The sequence below is a fragment of the Taudactylus pleione genome, unplaced genomic scaffold, assembly GCF_031769625.1.
Source record: "Taudactylus pleione unplaced genomic scaffold, aTauple2 ptg000115l, whole genome shotgun sequence".
Taxonomy (NCBI): domain Eukaryota; kingdom Metazoa; phylum Chordata; class Amphibia; order Anura; family Myobatrachidae; genus Taudactylus; species Taudactylus pleione.
In genome coordinates, this window is record NW_028284517.1 from 336,400 (window position 1) to 355,115 (window position 18,716).

The following is an 18,716-nucleotide window of genomic DNA, read 5'->3' on the forward strand; positions in this document are numbered from 1 at the left end:
AGCATCCATTCAGACTCCGGGGTCCAGCACAGCCGCACAGGTGCATCGGTGGGGGTACCCGACCTCCCAACCAGACCACCCATGGGCCACTTCGGCCCATGGGTGGAACAGCGGGACAGTGCTGTCCCGCTGAAATCGGGATGTTGGGGAGAGCACCACTTTTCGACTGCACTGGTCGAACATCCCAAGAGCTGGCCCTGGTTAGGCACTAGGGGAAGGTTAGGGTTAGGCTGCAGGGGAAGAAGTGGGAATACTCACCGGAAGGCAGGAGCAGCAGAGGTCAGGTCATAAATGCTGGTACCCTGAAGCCGGGCTGGAGCTGCCACAGCCGTCAGGAGCATGTAAGTGGGCCAACAGGGATGATATGTCGCTATTCCATCACAGTCTACATGATGAATGTCGACATATCATACCACACCCTCTTCAGTCGCCATAAGTGTGCCTCAAGCTCCTGTACCCTCCCTATTTACCACTGTGTGTGTGATATCTCTCTCTCTCTCTCTATACACACACACACACACACACACACATATTATATGTGTGTGTGTGTATATATATATATATATATATATATACACACACACACATATTATAAATATATATATGTATAATATATCCTCCTGTATCCACCTAATTTAACACACACACACAGATATATATATATATATATATATGTGTAAATAAATATATAGATTAGATACATACATCCACACAAAACATACATAAATAATACACAGAGGCCAAACTTTACACTGACCTGTTAACCTGAAGTGACATGCTGGGCTGCAGTGCCTTCCATCCTGAACTAGGCAATTGGTCTGGTGAGTCACAGCTTTGCAGTAGGACAGCCCAGGAGGCGGAGCTTAAGGCACATAGGGGCGGAGCTTCGACCGGCAGTGGTGGGCGGGGCTTGGGTCGACCAGCCGAGAGGGGGGGTGTGGGGGTTACGATGTGCTCAGCTTTGTGCGGCCCGGGAGATGAGTGAGCTGGGCAGTAAGGCTGTCGGTGGTGACAGGGAAAAAAACTTTCTTCCTGTCTGCACTGCAGTCAGTGTATCCTGTGTGACTATTTTCAATGGGAGGCCTGGAATAGCCTAATGCAGGATCAGTGGAGATCGCAGTCCCCTTTATAATCAATGAGGATTACAGTCTGACCCCTATGTACCAAGTTTGAACTCACCGATTTACACAATCTTCAGATGGTATATAATGCTTTGTGTCTATGGAGGCATTCTTGCAGGAAAGATATCTTATAATTACTTTATACATAAGCCCTAAAGCTTGTGTTAATATTTAGAAAACTCATATTATGATTAGAAAACTGTCAGACTATGAACCAATGGGGCCCTACAGTAAGTTGCTCAGACAGAATATACAATGTTATAAAATCATCTCTGTCCCTCAAATACATAGTTAGGCTCTACATTGAAGGTATTTCATTGTGCGATATCAGTGTGACTTGTGTGTTAATTGTGCATAGTAGTGATCAGTGTATATCAGTTGTATGAAATCAGCATAAACAGTGTATAGTGATCAGTGTATATTGGCTGTATGATATCAGTCTTACAATTGTATGATATCAGTCTTACCTGTGTATAATGACTGTATGATATCAGTCTTACCTCTGTATAGTGACTGTATGATATCAGTGTTACCTGTGTATAATGACTGTATGATAGCAGTCTTACCTGTGTGTTATGATTGTATTATATCAGTCTTACCTGTGTATAGTTACTGTATGATATCAGTGTTACCTGTGTATAATGACTATGATATTAGTCTTACCTGTGTATAATGACTGTATGATATCAGTTATCTGTGTATAGTGACTGTATGATATCAGTGTTACCTGTGTATAGTGCTGTATGATATCGGTTTCCTGTGTATAATAACTGTATGATGTCAGTTACCTGTGTATAGTGACTGTATGATATCAGTGTTACCTGTGCATAATGACTGTATGATATCAGTTACCTGTGCATAATGACTGTATGATATCAGTTACCTGTGTATAAGGACTGTATATCAGTTACCTTTGTATAATGACTGTATGATATCAGTGTTACCTGTGTATAGTGCTGTATGATATCGGTTACCTGTGTAAAATAACTGTATGATGTCAGTTACCTGTGTATAGTGACTGTATGATATCAGTGTTACCTGTGTATAATGACTGTATGATATCATTGTTACCGGTGTATAGTAACTGTATGATATCGGTGTTACCTGTGTATTGTAACTGTATGATATCAATATTGCCTGTGTATAGTGACTGTATGATATCAGTGTTATCTGTGTATAATGACTGTATGGTATCAGTGTTACCTGTGTATAGTGACTGTATGATATCAATCTTACCTGTTTATAGTGACTGTATGATATCAGTGTTACCAGTGTATAGTGACTGTATGATATCGGTGTTACCTGTGTAGTGTGACTGTATGATATCAGTATTACCTGTGTATAGTGACTGATATCAGTGTTACCTGTGTATAATGACTGTATGATATCAGTGTTACCTGTGTATAGTGACTGTATGATATCGGTGTTACCTGTGTATAGTGACTGTATGATATTGGTGTTAACTGTGTATAGTGCTGTATGATATCGGTTACCTGTGTATAATAACTGTATGATGTCAGTTACCTGTGTATAGTGACTGTATGATATCAGTGTCACCTGTGTATAATGACTGTATGATATCGGTGTTACCGGTGTATAGTGACTGTATGATATCGGTGTTACCTTTGTATAGTGACTGTATGATATCAATATTACCTGTGTATAATGACTGTATGGTATCAGTGTTACCTGTGTATAGTGACTGTATGATATCGGTGTTACCTGTGTATAGTGACTGTATGATATCAGTGTTACCTGTGTATAATGACTGTATGATATCAGTGTTACCTGTGTATAGTGACTGTATGATATCGGTGTTACCTGTGTATAGTGCTGTATGATATCGGTTACCTGTGTATAATAACTGTATAATGTCAGTTACCTGTGTATAGTGACTGTATGATATCAGTGTCACCTGTGTATAATGACTGTATGATATCAGTGTTACCGGTGTATAGTGACTGTATATCAGTGTTACCTGTGTATAGTGACTGTATGATATCAGTGTTACCGGTGTATAGTGACTGTATGATATCGGTGTTACCTGTGTAGAGTGACTGTATGATATCAGTATTACCTGTGTATAGTGACTGTATGATATCAGTTACCTGTGTATAATGACTGTATGATATCAGTTTTACCTGTGTATAATGACTGTATGATATCAGTCTTACCTGTGTATAGTGACTGCATGATATCAGTCTTACCTGTGTATAGTGACTGTATGATATCAGTCTTACCTGTGTATAGTGACTGTATGATATCAGTGTTACCGGTGTATAGTGACTGTATGATATCGGTGTTACCTGTGTAGAGTGACTGTATGATATCAGTATTACCTGCGTATAATGACTGTATGATATCAGTGTTACCTGTATATAGTGACTGTATGATATCAGCCTTACCTGTGTATAGTAGAGAAATGTCTATAAAGATATTATAGTATAGAGGGCGCTGTCATGTGTCAGTTTTCCTAGCAGCTGCTGGAGGGAGGTAGTCAGCCTCCTATAGAGTAATAGAAACAAGTGGAAAGCAGTGCTGATAATGAAAATGTACACAATTTAATATACATACAAAATACACTGAATGCAATAAAATACAATATAAAAACCACAGATAAATTGAAACATATGGAGCATCAAAAGGTCACATGTGACATGGAGAAATAAAACACATGATATTGAATCTCATGCAAATAAATGAACCCTGTGGGCACTAAATACTGCTGCAATTAAATTGGAATGGACACCGATGAAACGTCATTCAAGGAGAGGGTAGGATGAAGTTTGTAAAAGCAATCCAATGATATAGCGATAGTTTTACCAGCTTAGACCAAGATGATTGAGGAACCTGAAATTAGCGATGGCATCACAGTCAGCGAAAATCCAACGCAAGGGATGCTGCCTCTTAACAGTCAGTGCTGGAAACAATGGATAAGGTCCCAAATCCAATTTGGTATTCCAATGCAGGGTAGGTGTCAATGTCCAAAATATTAGGTGCCGTTAGTGTATTTTGTATGTATATTAAATTGTGTACATTTTCATTATCAATGCTGCTTTCCACTTGTTTCTATTACCTGTGTATAGTGACTGCATGATATCAGTCTTACCTGTGTATAGTGACTGTATGATATCAGTCTTACCTGTGTATAGTGACTGTATGATATCAGTCTTACCTGTGTATAGTGACTGTATGATATCATTCTTACCTGTGTGACTAATATCAGCCCCTGTCCCTTTTACTGTGCCGGAAGGATCACTCAGGTGAGGTGACCAAGCAGTTATTGTTCTTTCCTTCTGCCCCTCTGGTGGTTGGTCACAGCCCTTAAGCAATGAACCCAAATCAGCTGTCAATCTTCACTTATATTAAATATGTGATTCCCAAAATTTCTGTCTGATTTCAAAACTTGTCACATGGTATCCACATGGTGTATTTCTGTAAGCTTCCGTTATTATTTATTATTATTATTATTATTATTATTAGTAGTAGTATTATTATTATGTTAGTATATTCTACAGAGAGTAAACAAGAATCTGATTGTTTCCAGCATCCAGGATCCAAATACAGACTCTGTGCTGGAATATTTCCACACAAAGAACGTTGCAATGTCAGAAAGATTTCAAATACAATGGAGTGAATATGTGTTTAACAAACGTAAATATGTTTATTATAGCTGAACATTCATAGTTATATTACACACGATACAGATGAAAATAACTGCTTTGCTATAAGAATCCTCATTGCTCAGTCTACCTATGGCTGTCACTTGCTGCTGTCCCTGAAGAGGATCAGTCAACGACTAGTAACCTCTACAGATAACAGAGTAATAAAGAGTAGCGATATAGGTTTCTCTAATGAAATAATAACTAATAATATATGTTTATAGTAGGGATGTGCAGGCTCGGATAGGTTCGAGTTTGGACAAAAGTCCAGGAATGATGATGTTCGTCCATGTAAGATGATGTTTTGCCTCTTTCTGAGTTCCGTTTTTTTGGAGGGAAAAATCCGAACTCCACGTGCAAACTCGAACCTATCCGAGCCTGCACATCCCTAGTTTATAGTCATCTCTAATGAGTTGCCCAAGAGCCAGGCAGGGGCTTATCGCCTCTTTTGGTGATGGCCGCTAAGGGTCTCGACTTCTTTCATGAGACGCAGGCAGAGCTCATCCTGGTGGGTAAGCGCCACACACTGAACAGACAGCGGTAGACCCACCACTCCTTCCAAAGCCTGCAGAGATAGTGATAGAGAAGCAGTTACACAGAGTAAACAGTAGGGGGAGGAAGAGAGACAGAGCACATAACCACTGAGCCCCAGCAATGTTTAGACACCTGTCCAGGCTTTGGGCCTGATTCAGAGCCGGACGCAATTAGCGCTCGCTCATTCAGAAAAAGGGGGTGGCTATTCAAATGAACCGTTCGCTCCTTGCTGTCTGTTGACGCCTCCATGTCTGAACGAGCGAACAAAACATGCGTACGTTTATTTGAAAAATACGCCCCCTGGCCGCTCGCATCATACGTCATGTCCGCTATTTATTAGATTAATCGAGTACATCGAACAGCGTATGAACTGCTCGCTATTCTTGTGGTTGGTTTTTCCTACCACAATTTTGCGAGCAGTTCTGGCTATAAAATAACCCAGTGACGTGGTCAATGACGCTGCAGTTTAAATTATGCACACCCATAAAACGCCCGCTATGACCTTTAAGCACTCCTGCGTTCTGATCTCCACTCCCCGTTTTCAAGCACCTTCCCCTGTACCCACATACGCCTCATTCTGTCAATCAAAATAGCAGGCCTTCGCTATATAGCGAACAAACGATTTTCGGCCGCACTGACTGGTTCGCGCATGCGTATTAAAAACCGTACGCATGCGCAGATGGGCGAACATCGCTCGGAACGAGCATACTGCCGCTTACGAGCGGCTCTGAATCAGGCCCTTTGTACTCATATATATAAATAAACACAATCCTGGAGATTAGACACTTTATAACAATAATATTATGGGCTCTATTTAATACAATCCGCATTTTGAATGCAGATTGTAGTGTGATATTACCGACTGAATTCGTATTGCGAATTCAGGAAATATCACAGGGAATTTTACTAATTCTACTCCAATTGCCCTTTAGTAACTTTGGGTGAAACTAAAATAATGTGAAAAGGGTGTGAAAATAATGATAATAAATAGAGCCCTATGAGAGATAGCACAAATAAACCTCACCTATATCTTAAAAACCACTATAATAATTACCTTCTTATACAGTTTGTCCCAGGGATCATTACAGTAACCTTTGTAATTTTTTAGCTCTTTCTCGTCCTCCGCAGTGACGGAACCAACAGGAACGACTCCAGCCGGATAATTTAATACATTGTACAGCATTGTGCAGGCAATGGGAGCTGAGAGACATAAGAGAGATTGGTGACTTATGTAAGCTTCTAAGTGGCGCCCTCTTATCGCTTTGTCTAATACCCAAACCCAAACTTATAGCTGTATTGCTTCATAATTGAACAGCGCTGTGGACTATGCTGGTGCTATTTACATACATGTTAATACTAATAATAAATCATTTAGGAAGACTTTTGTGACATCATGTGCCTAACCCTAATCCTCCCCCAAGTGCCTAACCTTAACCCCTAACCCTCCCCCTAACCCCGCTACTCACCTTCAGAATGCCGGTGGTCGGGATTCCAGCGCCAGGACCTTGACCGGTGTCGGCATGCCGGCACTGGTATTTTAAGCACCGGCATCCCCTTTGCTAGGATATTAACTGTATCCCCTGTGAGCTTCACATCATACGTCTTATTTTGTCACTGTTGCACACTAATTGCCATTGTGTACAAAATGAGGTTACAGTATTACTGAGCACTTCTCCTTTGTATAAGACCAATGCTCTGTATATGTACTGTCCCCAAACACCTGCTCATTACAGACCAATCACTCAGTGCCAGAGCCGTAACTAGACTTTTTGGTGCCCTGTACCAGAAAGAGCATTGGCGCCCCCACATTTTTCAAATAGGGACATAATGAACCCAAAAAAGGGCCATGGCTTCATGGGGAAGGGCCAGGGAAGTGATAGAAGAGGCCAGGAGATGCTGGGGATGAAATAAGAGGAAGCTACAAGCAAGAATGATAATAAACAGAAATTTGACAGGCCCAAACAGTGCCCTCTGACCTGTGGTGCCCTGTGCCATGGCACAAGCCACACTACCTTAGTTACAGCCCTGCTCAGTGTATTTTGATGTGTGCTTCTATACGTAACGTTTTGTAGTATAAATCATAAATGAGAATGGATCTTTGATCAGTGTCTGTGGCTTGTGGTATACTGTATTTGTGTCTTGGATTTGATCCCCATAATTATGGTGCTTAAAACTATTCCATATACCAAAGTTTCACAAACTCTGACATTTACAGTCCAGGTTTTATGGATAGCCATACCGAAATCCAGATGGTTAAATCGAATTGACTGAGGTACTAATTAAGTCATCTGTGCTCAAGTATGGATATTCTTTAAAACCTGGACTGTAATGGCAGAGTTTGGGAACCGCTGCCATATACTTCTGGTATATGAAGCTCTGTGAGTATGACTATATGGGGCATATTTGGCTGGTTGCCTATGGGTATACTGACCATACGGGGCACATTAGATTGATGGAATACAATGCTCTATGGGTATACTGGCCATTAGAGGCACATTAGGTTGGTGGCATACAAAGCTCTATGGGTATACTGGCCATACGGGACACATTAGGTTGGTGGCATACAAAGATATATATCGGTATAGTGGCCATACAGGGCACATTAGGTTGCTGGAATACAAAGCTCTATGGGTATACTGGCCATTAGAGGCACATTAGGTTGGTAACATACAAAGATCTATATCGGTATAGTGGCTATACAGGGCACATTATGTTGGTGAATACAAAGCTCTATGCATATACTGGCCATAAGGGGCACATTAGGTTGGTGGTATACAAAGCTCAATGGGTATACTGGCCATACGGGGCACATTAGGTTGGTGGCATACAAAGATCTATATCGGTATAGTGGCCACACAGGGCACATTAGGTTGATGGAATACAAAGCTCTATGGGTATACTGGCCATAAGGGGCACATTAGGTTGTTGGCATACAAAGCTCTATGGGTATACTGGCCATATGGGGCACATTAGGTTGGTGACATACAAAGCTCTATGAGTATACTGGCCACAAGGGGCACATTAGGTTGGTGGCATACAAAGCTCTATGGGTATACTGGCCATAAGAGGCACATTAGGTTGGTGACATACAAAGCTCTATGGGTATACTGGACATATGGGGCACATTAGATTGGTGGCATACAAAGCTCTATGGGTATACTGGCCATATGGGGCACATTAGATTGGTGGCATACAAAGCTCTATGGGTATACTGGCCATATGGAAGTAAGTTAGACAATTGAGTCTGATAATTCTTTTGTCATGAACATTGAATATATATTTTTTCTCTGTACTGAAATAAATATATCCTTATGTACCATAGCGCACATGCTGAGATCTCCCTTTTATTCTGCAATAAGAACTTCTTATATCTTACATGAAGTACACCAGTTATATCATTATCATTACATTATGCACATTCTATATCTGATGTTGCTGTATTGGCTGCTAATAATTAGTGAGTGTTGCATGTGCCACTGTCATTATACACTGCAGGACCCCATCGGAGGACCTAAGGTGGTCCTACTGTAGTGAGAGGGGGTGCAGCTACAAGGACCAGACAGCTGAGAATGGTTTTCTATTAAACCTAAGGCACACCATTTCCAGCGGACAAAATGTACAAAAGGGCTCGTAATAAATGTTGCTGTGGGGCCCATAAATCTCCAGTTACACCCTGTATAATAATATATATAAATTAGTGACGAAACACTGTGACTTATAGAAATACCGTAAAGTCTCCCCGGATAACCGATGTTGAAGGCCGGGCCCAACATGGGACATAGGACCACATCTAGATTCAGCTTTCTCCACTCAGTGAGGAATTCTGTCTGGTATTCCTAAAAGAAAAGACTTATCATAAGAGCTGACAATCACAGACAGACCTCCGAGAACAGACTGGGGTACATGAATTATAGGTATTTAATATGTGAATAAAATTTTACAGTGTCATTAAAGAGACATTACTGAGAAATTATTTGAAATTAGAATTACATATATTAATTAAATATGAACACACTTGCCACATATACCATGTTTACCAGATATATATCCAATCCTCTCCTATTTACATCTCTGACCTTATCTCCGTGCACACTCCTGCGCGGGTTGGGTACGGGATGCCGGTGGTCCTCCCGACAGGGTTAGGATACCGACACCTGTCAGTCGGTATCCTAACGCTTCCCCTAACCCTCCCTCCCCTATGCCTAAACTTAACATCCCTCCTAGTGCCTAAACCTAACCTCCCTCTCCCTGCACCCTAAACCTCCCCCTAGTGTCTATCCCTAACCCCTAACTCTCCTCCTAACAGGATTCTGACAGGTGTCTGGATTACGGCGCCGGTATTCTAATTGCCGGGATATTGACTGTATCCCCTCCCGCCCATCCACTTCGCTCCACAAATTAATGCTCACCAACTAATTACTTCATCCCACTCCCTCCTGCAAGATTTTGCCCGTGCTGCTCCCTACCACTGGAACTCTCTTGCTCTCCCTTTCCCTATCAGACTCCACATCTCTACAAAGTTTAAAACAGGCTCTCAAGACCCACTCCTTTATCAAAGCTTTCCAGCTCTTATCCTAACCTACCTTCCATGCTCCTTACTCACTGTCTCTCCCCTCTGTGTCACCCCCATCTGTCTCCCACTCCCCTTTAGATTGTAAGCTCTAACGAGCAGGACCCTCTTCCCTCATGTGCTTCTGCTTTTCTCACTTATACAATCATCTCTTCCCCATGCCCAACAATGGCACCAAATGTTCTGTACTGTAATTATTTTTTTCTTGTTTTGTTCATACTGTTTCTGTTTGCGTACTCTGTAAGGCCCTAATGAACCCTTGTGGGCGTCCTGTGGATCCTAAGGACTTTGAAGAAATAGGTATACTTCTGAAGAAGCTGGATATCGATTTACCAACGAAACGCGTTAAGCCTCTCCACCATCTATATCCATTCATCTTGGACACTTTGACACATTTTCCTGCTTTTGGGACATTTGCATCAACTCCACAGGATAACAGCTACAAGTGGATCCCATCCAGTCTATACTCTGTGATAATACCAAAAGGATTTGGACACATGATAATTTCTTTGGACTGAGATTAAGGATACGCCACCTGGTAAATATTTGCTGTACCTAATTACACGGAACCAACAATTGTCCCACAGCTAGTGTCTTTATCGAATATGGATTAACCAGCCTCCCCTAATAGCGATTACATATGACTACAACTATTTTTAATACAGCACTTATTTTGTGCATTTTATTATTTTCCATATAACAAATTTTATTATATTGTAATGTATTAAATGTGATATTAATTGACTACACATCCGTATCTGAGTTTTTATATACAACAACTATATATAGCGCTGGTATCAACTATTTGTATATTTGAAGAAATAGAGTTAACAAAGATAAGTCTACCATAACTCAATTTCTTCTTCAGGGTCCATAGGTGATCCACAGGGATACCATGGGGATGTCCCATAGCAGTTTCCCCTAAGGCCAGGGACGCTCTTGAGCAGAAAGGAGAAGGTGTAGAACCTGAGGAAGGTGTGGACGGAAGACCACGTGGCTGCCTTGCACAATTGTTCAGCAGAAGCGCCACATCGAACCGCCCACGAGGGTCCCACATACCGAGTAGAATGTGCTGTAACCCTGTTTGGAACAGGAAGATTAGCTTGCATGTAGGCCTTAGAGAGTGTCATTCGGAGCCATCGAGCCAGAGTCTGTTTGTTAGCTGGCCAGCCTCGCTTATGAAGGCCATACAATACAAATTTGCCATACAATACAGAATCTGATTTCCTAAAGGAAATAGTACGATCCACATAGATCCGAAAAGCACGAACCACATCCAAGGAGGCTTCACCTGCAGAAATATCCAAGGACTGGAAGGCCTGAACCACAATCTATTAATTCAAATGGAATCGGGATACCACTTTAGGGAGGTTACCAGCCCTGGTACAGAAGACAGCTCTGTCTGGATGAAAGATCAAGAATGGGGAGTGACAGGAGAGCGTTGTCAAATTATATACCCTGCTCACAGAGGAGATAGCGAAGAGAAAGAGCGTCTTCACTGTCAGCCATTTGAGGTCTACTGAGTCCAGAGGTTCAAACGGAGGAGCCTGTACAGCCCGGAGAACCAAGGACAAATCCCACGGAGCCACCGGATGGACAAAAAGGAGGTTGAAGGCGGGGAGAGCACCTTGAAAGAATGTTCTAACATTAGACAGGGGAGTGATCCTTCACTGGAACCAGATTGACAGAGCAGAAACTTGAACTCTAAGGAAGGCCAGATGGAGGTCGAGGTCTAACCCAGCCTGGAGAAAGGCAAGCCCCCGGGAGACCCTAAAAAGTATAGGGTCCCCCTGGGCTCTTAAAGGGGTCTCTCAAGAGTCATGCCGTGAAAGACAGATGAGGTAGGTATGGGTACAGGCAAGGACTCTGCTAGTAGATCCTGCCATAGAGGCAGTGGGAATGGATTGTCTATGGAGAGACTTCATAGGTTGATGAACCAATGTCGCCTGGGCAAGGCTGGGGCTATTAGTATCACCATCCCGACTTCTTGCTTGAACTTTCGGAGAACTCTCAGGAGGAGAGAGATTGGAGGAAAGAGGTATGCAAGATTTAAGTCCCACCTCACTGCCAGAGCGTCCACGAAGGCAGCTGAGGGATCTCTGGTCCTGGACCCATACCTGAGGACCTTGTGGTTGTGACGTGAAGCCATCAGGTCTATGTCTGGCAGGCCCCATTGTCCACCAGGAGTTGAAAGCCATCCAGATTTAGAGCCCACTCTCTGGCGTGTATGTCCTGATGGCAGTCCGCTTCCCAGTTGAGCACTCTGGGGATGAACACTGTTGAGATTGCCGGGAGATGACATTCGGCCCAGACCAGAATGTGTGCTTCTTCCCGCATGGCTGCCCGACTTCGCGTGCTTTCCTGATGGTTGAGGTAGGCTACCACAGTCAGGTTTTATACTGAATTTAGACCGGCCTGTCCTGAAGCAGATCTTGTGCCAGAGAGAGCGCTCTGTACACTGTTTGCCCCTCCAGAATGTTTATGGGCAGGCGACTTTCCTCGGTTGTCCACCATCCCTGAAAGGTATGATGACCGATTACCACATCCCATCCGCGAAGGCTGGCATCTGTAGTGAGAAGTCCCCAATTTGGAATCTAGAAGGGGCGACTCTTGTCCGGATTGGACGTCTGTAGCCACCATGAGAGGGAAAACCGAACCTCCGGAGAGATGAGGATCATCTGGGAGCAGATCAGATGATACTGCCCGTTCCACCGGGAGAGAATCAATTGTTGAAGGGGCCTGGAACTGGGCGTATTCTACCATATCAAAGGAGATACCATGGACCCCAGGACCTGCATTGCTAAGTAAATGGATACCCCCTGATTGTAGAGCAAGTTGCGCAAGTGTAGTATAAAAAGTTTGTCCGCTGGCAGAACAATCCTCTGTATTCGAGAATCCAGGAGTGCCCAAAGATGTACAATCCGCTATGTCGGAGATAGGTAGGACTTTATCCAATTGATGAGCCAGCCGTGTGTTTGCAGGCAGTCAACGGTCAGCTGGAGATGTCGTTGTAACACAACTGGTGAATGTGCCAAGATTAAGTGGTCATCTAGGTATGGCAGGATTCTGATTCCATGGCACCTGAGGTGGGCCACCATAACTTCCATTATTATGGTAAATAACTGAGGGGCTGTTGTCAGACCAAAGGGCAGCACCCGAAACTGGTAATGTTGCTGCAGAACATCAAACTGTAGGAACTGCTGGTGGGTTGGAGTAATAGGTACATGCAGATATGCATCCTGAATGTCCAGAGAAACCATGAAATCCCCAGGCTCCAATGCCAGGACAATTTATCACACATTTTCCATGTGGAACTTGGGTACTCGGATAAATCTGTTGAGGGGATGGAGATTTAGAATAGGCTGGTGAGACGCATTCGGCTTCTGAATCAAAAAGAGAGTGGAATAAAAACCTAGTTCCTCGTTGAGCCGAAGGAACCGGTATTTTCACACATGAACGCAGCAGGGAGTGAATAGCTTCCTGGAGGGCCAGGGCCTTGATAGGGTCTGATGGGGGACATGTGCAAAAAAAATAGCTGGGGAGGACACCTGAGGAAGGTGAGGGCGTACTCCTGAGAGATCACTTCTCGGACCCAAGCATCTGTTGTTGCTTAATGCCAAGATCAGACGGAGAGTTTGTCGTCAAACTTGGAACCTGGACGTCTGGCCAACCAAGACTGCTTGGATCGCGGCTTAGTAGTCTTGTGAGAACTAGACTGCCTGGGAAAGGACTGCTCACTTGCCTTACCATGAGGGCTAAAGAACAGAGAAGAGGACAGCCTAGGCTTAGGGACAGCTTCTTCCTAAATATGGGAGATGTAGGTCAGTTTTACCCTGGTAGGGTCTTATGGCAGGCTCTCCTCCAGTGCCTCTGCCCATCCTTCGATAGCCTTAGCCACACAGGCCACGGCCATACTGTAGCTGGCCTGCTGATAGCGCCAGAAAGCAAGCAGACTGACTTGAGACAAGTAAAAGCAGAGTAGAACTTCTGACAAAGCGTGCCACATGCGAATCAACAGTAGGAGGGATTTCTGACTTAGCACACTCACTATTAGGGAGAGGGTAAAAAGACACTAGTCTTTTTGGGACCTGGAACCGTTGCCAGGAGTACCCCAAGCTTCCCCCATGAGCTCAGTTTGCTGTTCTGATAGAGGGAATTCAGCCTTAACCACCTTTTGACGTTTAAACATCTGGGTTTTTGGCTTAGGGGCCGGCTCATCATCCTCTACATTCAGGATCGATATAACCGCCCTCACTAAAGGAGGGACATCCACTGTTGAATGACGGTTCTCCTTGCCCGAGGGAGACCCGGAGAGAGAACCCTGTGCATCATTTGCCTCCACAGATGATGCATTAGAATCCGAAAGCGGGGTGGACTGAGAGGATGATACAGTCCGCCTAAGTGTTTTAGTGGCTGTCTGTCCGCCTTTTGCTGATAGGCGGCAGACGATTGAGCCATATTCTGCACTGAGTGGACATAAACATCCATCCAAGGAGGATGCATAGGGGTTACTGACATAGTAGGCTGTGATAGCTGTGGGTACCCCATGGTGGAAGGCAGCATGAGGGCTGATAAGAGGTCCACTAGCTGCGTCATAACCTATGATAAGGAGGACACCAAAGGTGGCTCCTGGACAGGGGCTGGTACGGTGGACTGAGGAGGTGGTACATAACAAATAACACACAGACCATTCTGCATGAAATCCTAAGGGGACAAGCCCGCTGAATAGGATCTGCAAGTAACCAGCACAGGGGCCTCAGGCTCCCTTTTACCCTTAGAAGACATAGTAATAACCAGCTAGCAGCACATAATCAGTGTATGACTAGTAATGCAGAGTGACACCTTTCACAAATACAAGTAAATGTGAAGTAATAATGAACCCCTACACGCCTGGTAGTTGAGGGTTTAAATAAGAGCAGCAGGGATAGATATAACTGACGGAACGTTTTAAGACAGTATAATGCACATAAATAAATCTACTTATAATGGGCACTAAATCAACTACTCAAGCCTCAAAGGGCTGGCAGAGTTATACAGGAAGACTGGACCCAAATCTCCTGAGACCTGTAGCTTCAGAATTAATGGCTGCTGAGTGTCTCCTATAGGCAGGGCCGGATTAAAGGGGGGGCGACAGGGGCGATCGTCCCTGGGCCCCCACACCTGAATGGCCCCCACACCCAGCCATCGGGGTTAAAGTGAACCAGAGGAGACGGAACAAGTTCCGCCTCCTCCGGACACCTAACCCCGGTGCCGCACGGAGACACCAAACGCCCGCTGAGATTGTAACCAGCGGGCACCCGGCTCCCTCCCCGCAGCGGCAGCCAGAGCCGGTGACTAGAGCTCACACGTGAGCTCCGGCTTCCGGCTCAGGCAGTGAACTATGGGAGAGACGTCATGCGTCTCTCTCATAGTGCAGAGGAGCAGCGCCAGCCGAGCGGATCAGAAGGCAGCGGGAGCGGGGCTTAAGGTAAGTATGATTTAATTTTTTTCTCTTTTTAGCGCAAGCGGCTTTTCCACTGCTGTGGGGGACATTACTCGGGGGGGGGGACTACTGGAGGCATTACTACAGGGGACATTACTCGGGGGGGGACATTACTACTGTGGGCATTACTCGGGGGGGGATTGCTACTGGGGGCAATACTCAGGGGGCATTACTACTGGGGGCAATACTCGAGGGGGACATTACTACAGGGGACATTACTCGGGGGGGGACATTACTACAGGGGACATTACTCGGGGGGGCATTACTACTGGTGCCACTACCACAGGGGGCATTACTACTGGTGCTACTACCACGGGGCCACAACTACAGGGGTATTACTACTGAGGGCATTACTATTGGTCACACACAGGGGGCATGACTACTGGGGGCACAACTACAGGGGTATTACTACTGGGAACACTACTACTGTGGGTATAACTACAGGGGGCATTGCATAGGGGGCACTGCATAAGGGGCAACACTCCTGGGGGCACTACTACTGGGTGCACTGCATAAAGGGCACGTAATGGGGGCCCCCACATGTTTGTTGCCCAGGGGCCCCCACAGACCTTAATCCGGCCCTGCCTATAGGGAAGAGGGTGAGGAGGAGGAACAGCTCAGAAGCGGGAAATCTCAAAGTGAGGGATCGTGCTCTGGGCTGGGGGAGAGGATGCCGGGGGAGAGCCTACCTCCCCGCTGCTACACCAACCGCCGGGTGCCGCTGGCCTCTTCATGGTCCCCGATGCCAGCTTTTAACTGCACCTTTGGTCTAGTGGGGGAGCGGATGAAGCAGTCACCCCACTGCAGCGTCCTCTGGCAGATCTCCACCGCCGGAGGTAAGGACTGCACAACATGCCTTACCTGTTCTTCTTCGTCTGTCTGGCTGCAGCCCTGGGTCCCCAGTGGAGTTGCAATCAGAGCCCCGCTGGCGCCCACCGTGATCATCGGACCACTCACCCATTAGGACGCCTTGCTGCTTGCTCAGATAAACAACAAAAAAACCTCATAAAAAATCTTGGGGCTGCCTAAGCAGTCCCCCTGTCTAAAGGTGCGACCGGTCCTGCTGGCACCAAATGAAAAACTGTCTGCCTGTGGCTGGGGGCGGGGTATAAGTGGAGGAAGACCGGGGCATCCTGGGAGCTAAAGCTTTAACTGTTTGGTGCGTGGATCTCTCCAACCACACACCCCCCATGGTATCCCTGTGGATCCCTATGGACACTGAAGAAGAAATTATTATTAATATATACGCAATGTATACTACCTGCACGGCTATCTGCTCCTCCCAGAGATGCTTCACAGATCTAGATGGAGGAATGAGAGAGATCAATACAGACAATAACAGCAAAACATAACAGAGAAAACACAAAATCACAGAAACTTTGATGGAAGAAAACCTACAGATCCACCGAGTCTGCTCTCTCTGTGAGCCCGATTCATTAAGGATCGCAACTGCTAAAGCGTACAAAGACTGCCGATTGTTGCGTACTGCGCATGAATCGCAGTGTGCAAAGACACCACTGTGATCACAATGCGATCACCCAGAGCACGGAGAGCGATCACATAGTGACTGACAGGCAGTGAGCGTTTGGGGGTGGTGACGAGAGGTGGTCAGAAAAAAAACGCTGGCATGCCTGACCATTTGAACGCCGTTGCATGGGCGTGCATAAATTAGCCAGTGCGATGGCATAAGCAGCTTGAGTACTTACTGCGTGCAATGAGGTTAGCAATGTCTAAGTAGGGTCAGGGCTGCTGTAATTCTGCATGGCCGATGGTGCTCGATATTACCCATTTTTATGGAGGCTTGCAAGGTATTACGGATGTGAGATAGCAGTAATAGGAGGCAGTGGACGTCTATGCAGGCAGCGCGAAGGCATTGTGACTGCAATCATTAGCATATTTTCACAGCAGACCTGCGCGCAATTATGGAGCTGGAATCGCAAAAGCGATCCTTAATGAATCAGGCTCTATGTTTTTATTGTATATTTTAGACAGAATCGGTATGAGTTCAAATCCCGATGCCTGAAGACCGGCACTAGAAGATCCCTAGAAGGGTAAATATTTGTACTATAGAAAGGGCACTAGAAGAGTAAGTATTTGTACTATTTCTCACCCTCTCCCCCCCTAAGCCTTCTTTAGGGGTGCCTAACCCCCCCTAATGCCTAACCTCCCCCTGTATAGTTATCACAAAATTGATAAAAAGGTAGAACTCTGGCGCACGGTAACTGTGTCGGCCCAATCTTAATCCCTATACCTGCCCAGACAAGTAAAACATACAGAATTAAAAAGCAATGGGAAAAAAAGATCTAAGGCGATACAGATAAAATTATACTTAAATCGTGGAGGTCGTTGATATGGAGGTTTTTCCTTTTCTAGAGATGATCCACTCCGTGGAATACAATATGAAATTTAAACACAAACATAAAAGACCATATGTGAAGTAATATCAAAACGTAAAACTACAACAAAATGAAATAGTCCTTTTGTGTTTCTGAAGAAAAAAAGGGTGATATCCGTTTTTTTCCAAAAGTAAATGTCAATCAAACAAATCAGGATAGATCCTCACCACCACAAATCTTAGAGATGGGTGTACCATAAACTCACTTAATACGTGAATGGGAAATATACATAAAGGTATCTTTCAAAATACTTCACCGTGTGTCAAACGAAAGATTGAAGCACAAGCGTACCCCAACTCACGTAATAAGAAGTTGGGATCAGCATATAAAGGTATCTTTTCCACAAAAAACTAAAAAACCATAGGTAAAGAAGACTTTTGATTTAAAATAGAGGATGAGGTATCACTTCAAAAATGGTTTATTAAAAATACAAATATTAAAAACATGTAAAATAAAATAAAAAATCCTTGAACAAGTAAAGATGAAAATTAGAAGTATTAACAGTAGTATCTCCTCTTACAGGTAAAAGGTCCGGACTGAAACCCGTAATGGATCTACTATATACCTCAAAAATATAAATCCAAGTCTCTCTTGTAATCCATAGAATGCCCACAAATCTCTCCACCAACGCCGTTTCGATCCTCCTTGGATCTTTATATTTTTCATCAAAAGTCTTCTTTACCTATGGTTTTTTTCATTTTTTGTGGAAAAGATACCTTTATATGCTGATCCCAACTTCTTATTACGTGAGTTTGGGTACGCTTATCCTTCAATCTTACGTTTGACACACGGTGAAGTATTTTGAAAGATACCTTTAGGTGGTGAGGATCTATCCTGATTTGTTTGATTGACATAAACTTTTGGAAAAAAACGGATATCACCCTTTTCTTCTTCAGAAACACAAAAGGACTATTTCATTTTGTTGTGGTTTTACGTTTTGACATTACTTCA

General features: G+C 44.2%; 1 protein-coding gene across 1 annotated transcript in view; it reads right to left on the bottom strand.

The window, feature by feature from the left end:
- Positions 1–4,936: 4,936 nt before the first annotated feature.
- The window catches only part of LOC148524856 (fatty-acid amide hydrolase 1-like), a 38,647-nt gene continuing 24,867 nt past the window's right edge, over positions 4,937–18,716 (bottom strand). The window contains exons 10-13 of the mRNA XM_088471591.1: positions 16,631–16,670; positions 9,045–9,153; positions 6,372–6,517; positions 4,937–5,348 (exon numbers count right to left, since the gene is read on the bottom strand). Coding sequence (XP_088327717.1) covers positions 5,220–5,348; positions 6,372–6,517; positions 9,045–9,153; positions 16,631–16,670 — 424 coding nt within the window. The 3' untranslated portion in view covers positions 4,937–5,219. The remainder of the gene's footprint in view (positions 5,349–6,371; positions 6,518–9,044; positions 9,154–16,630; positions 16,671–18,716) is intronic.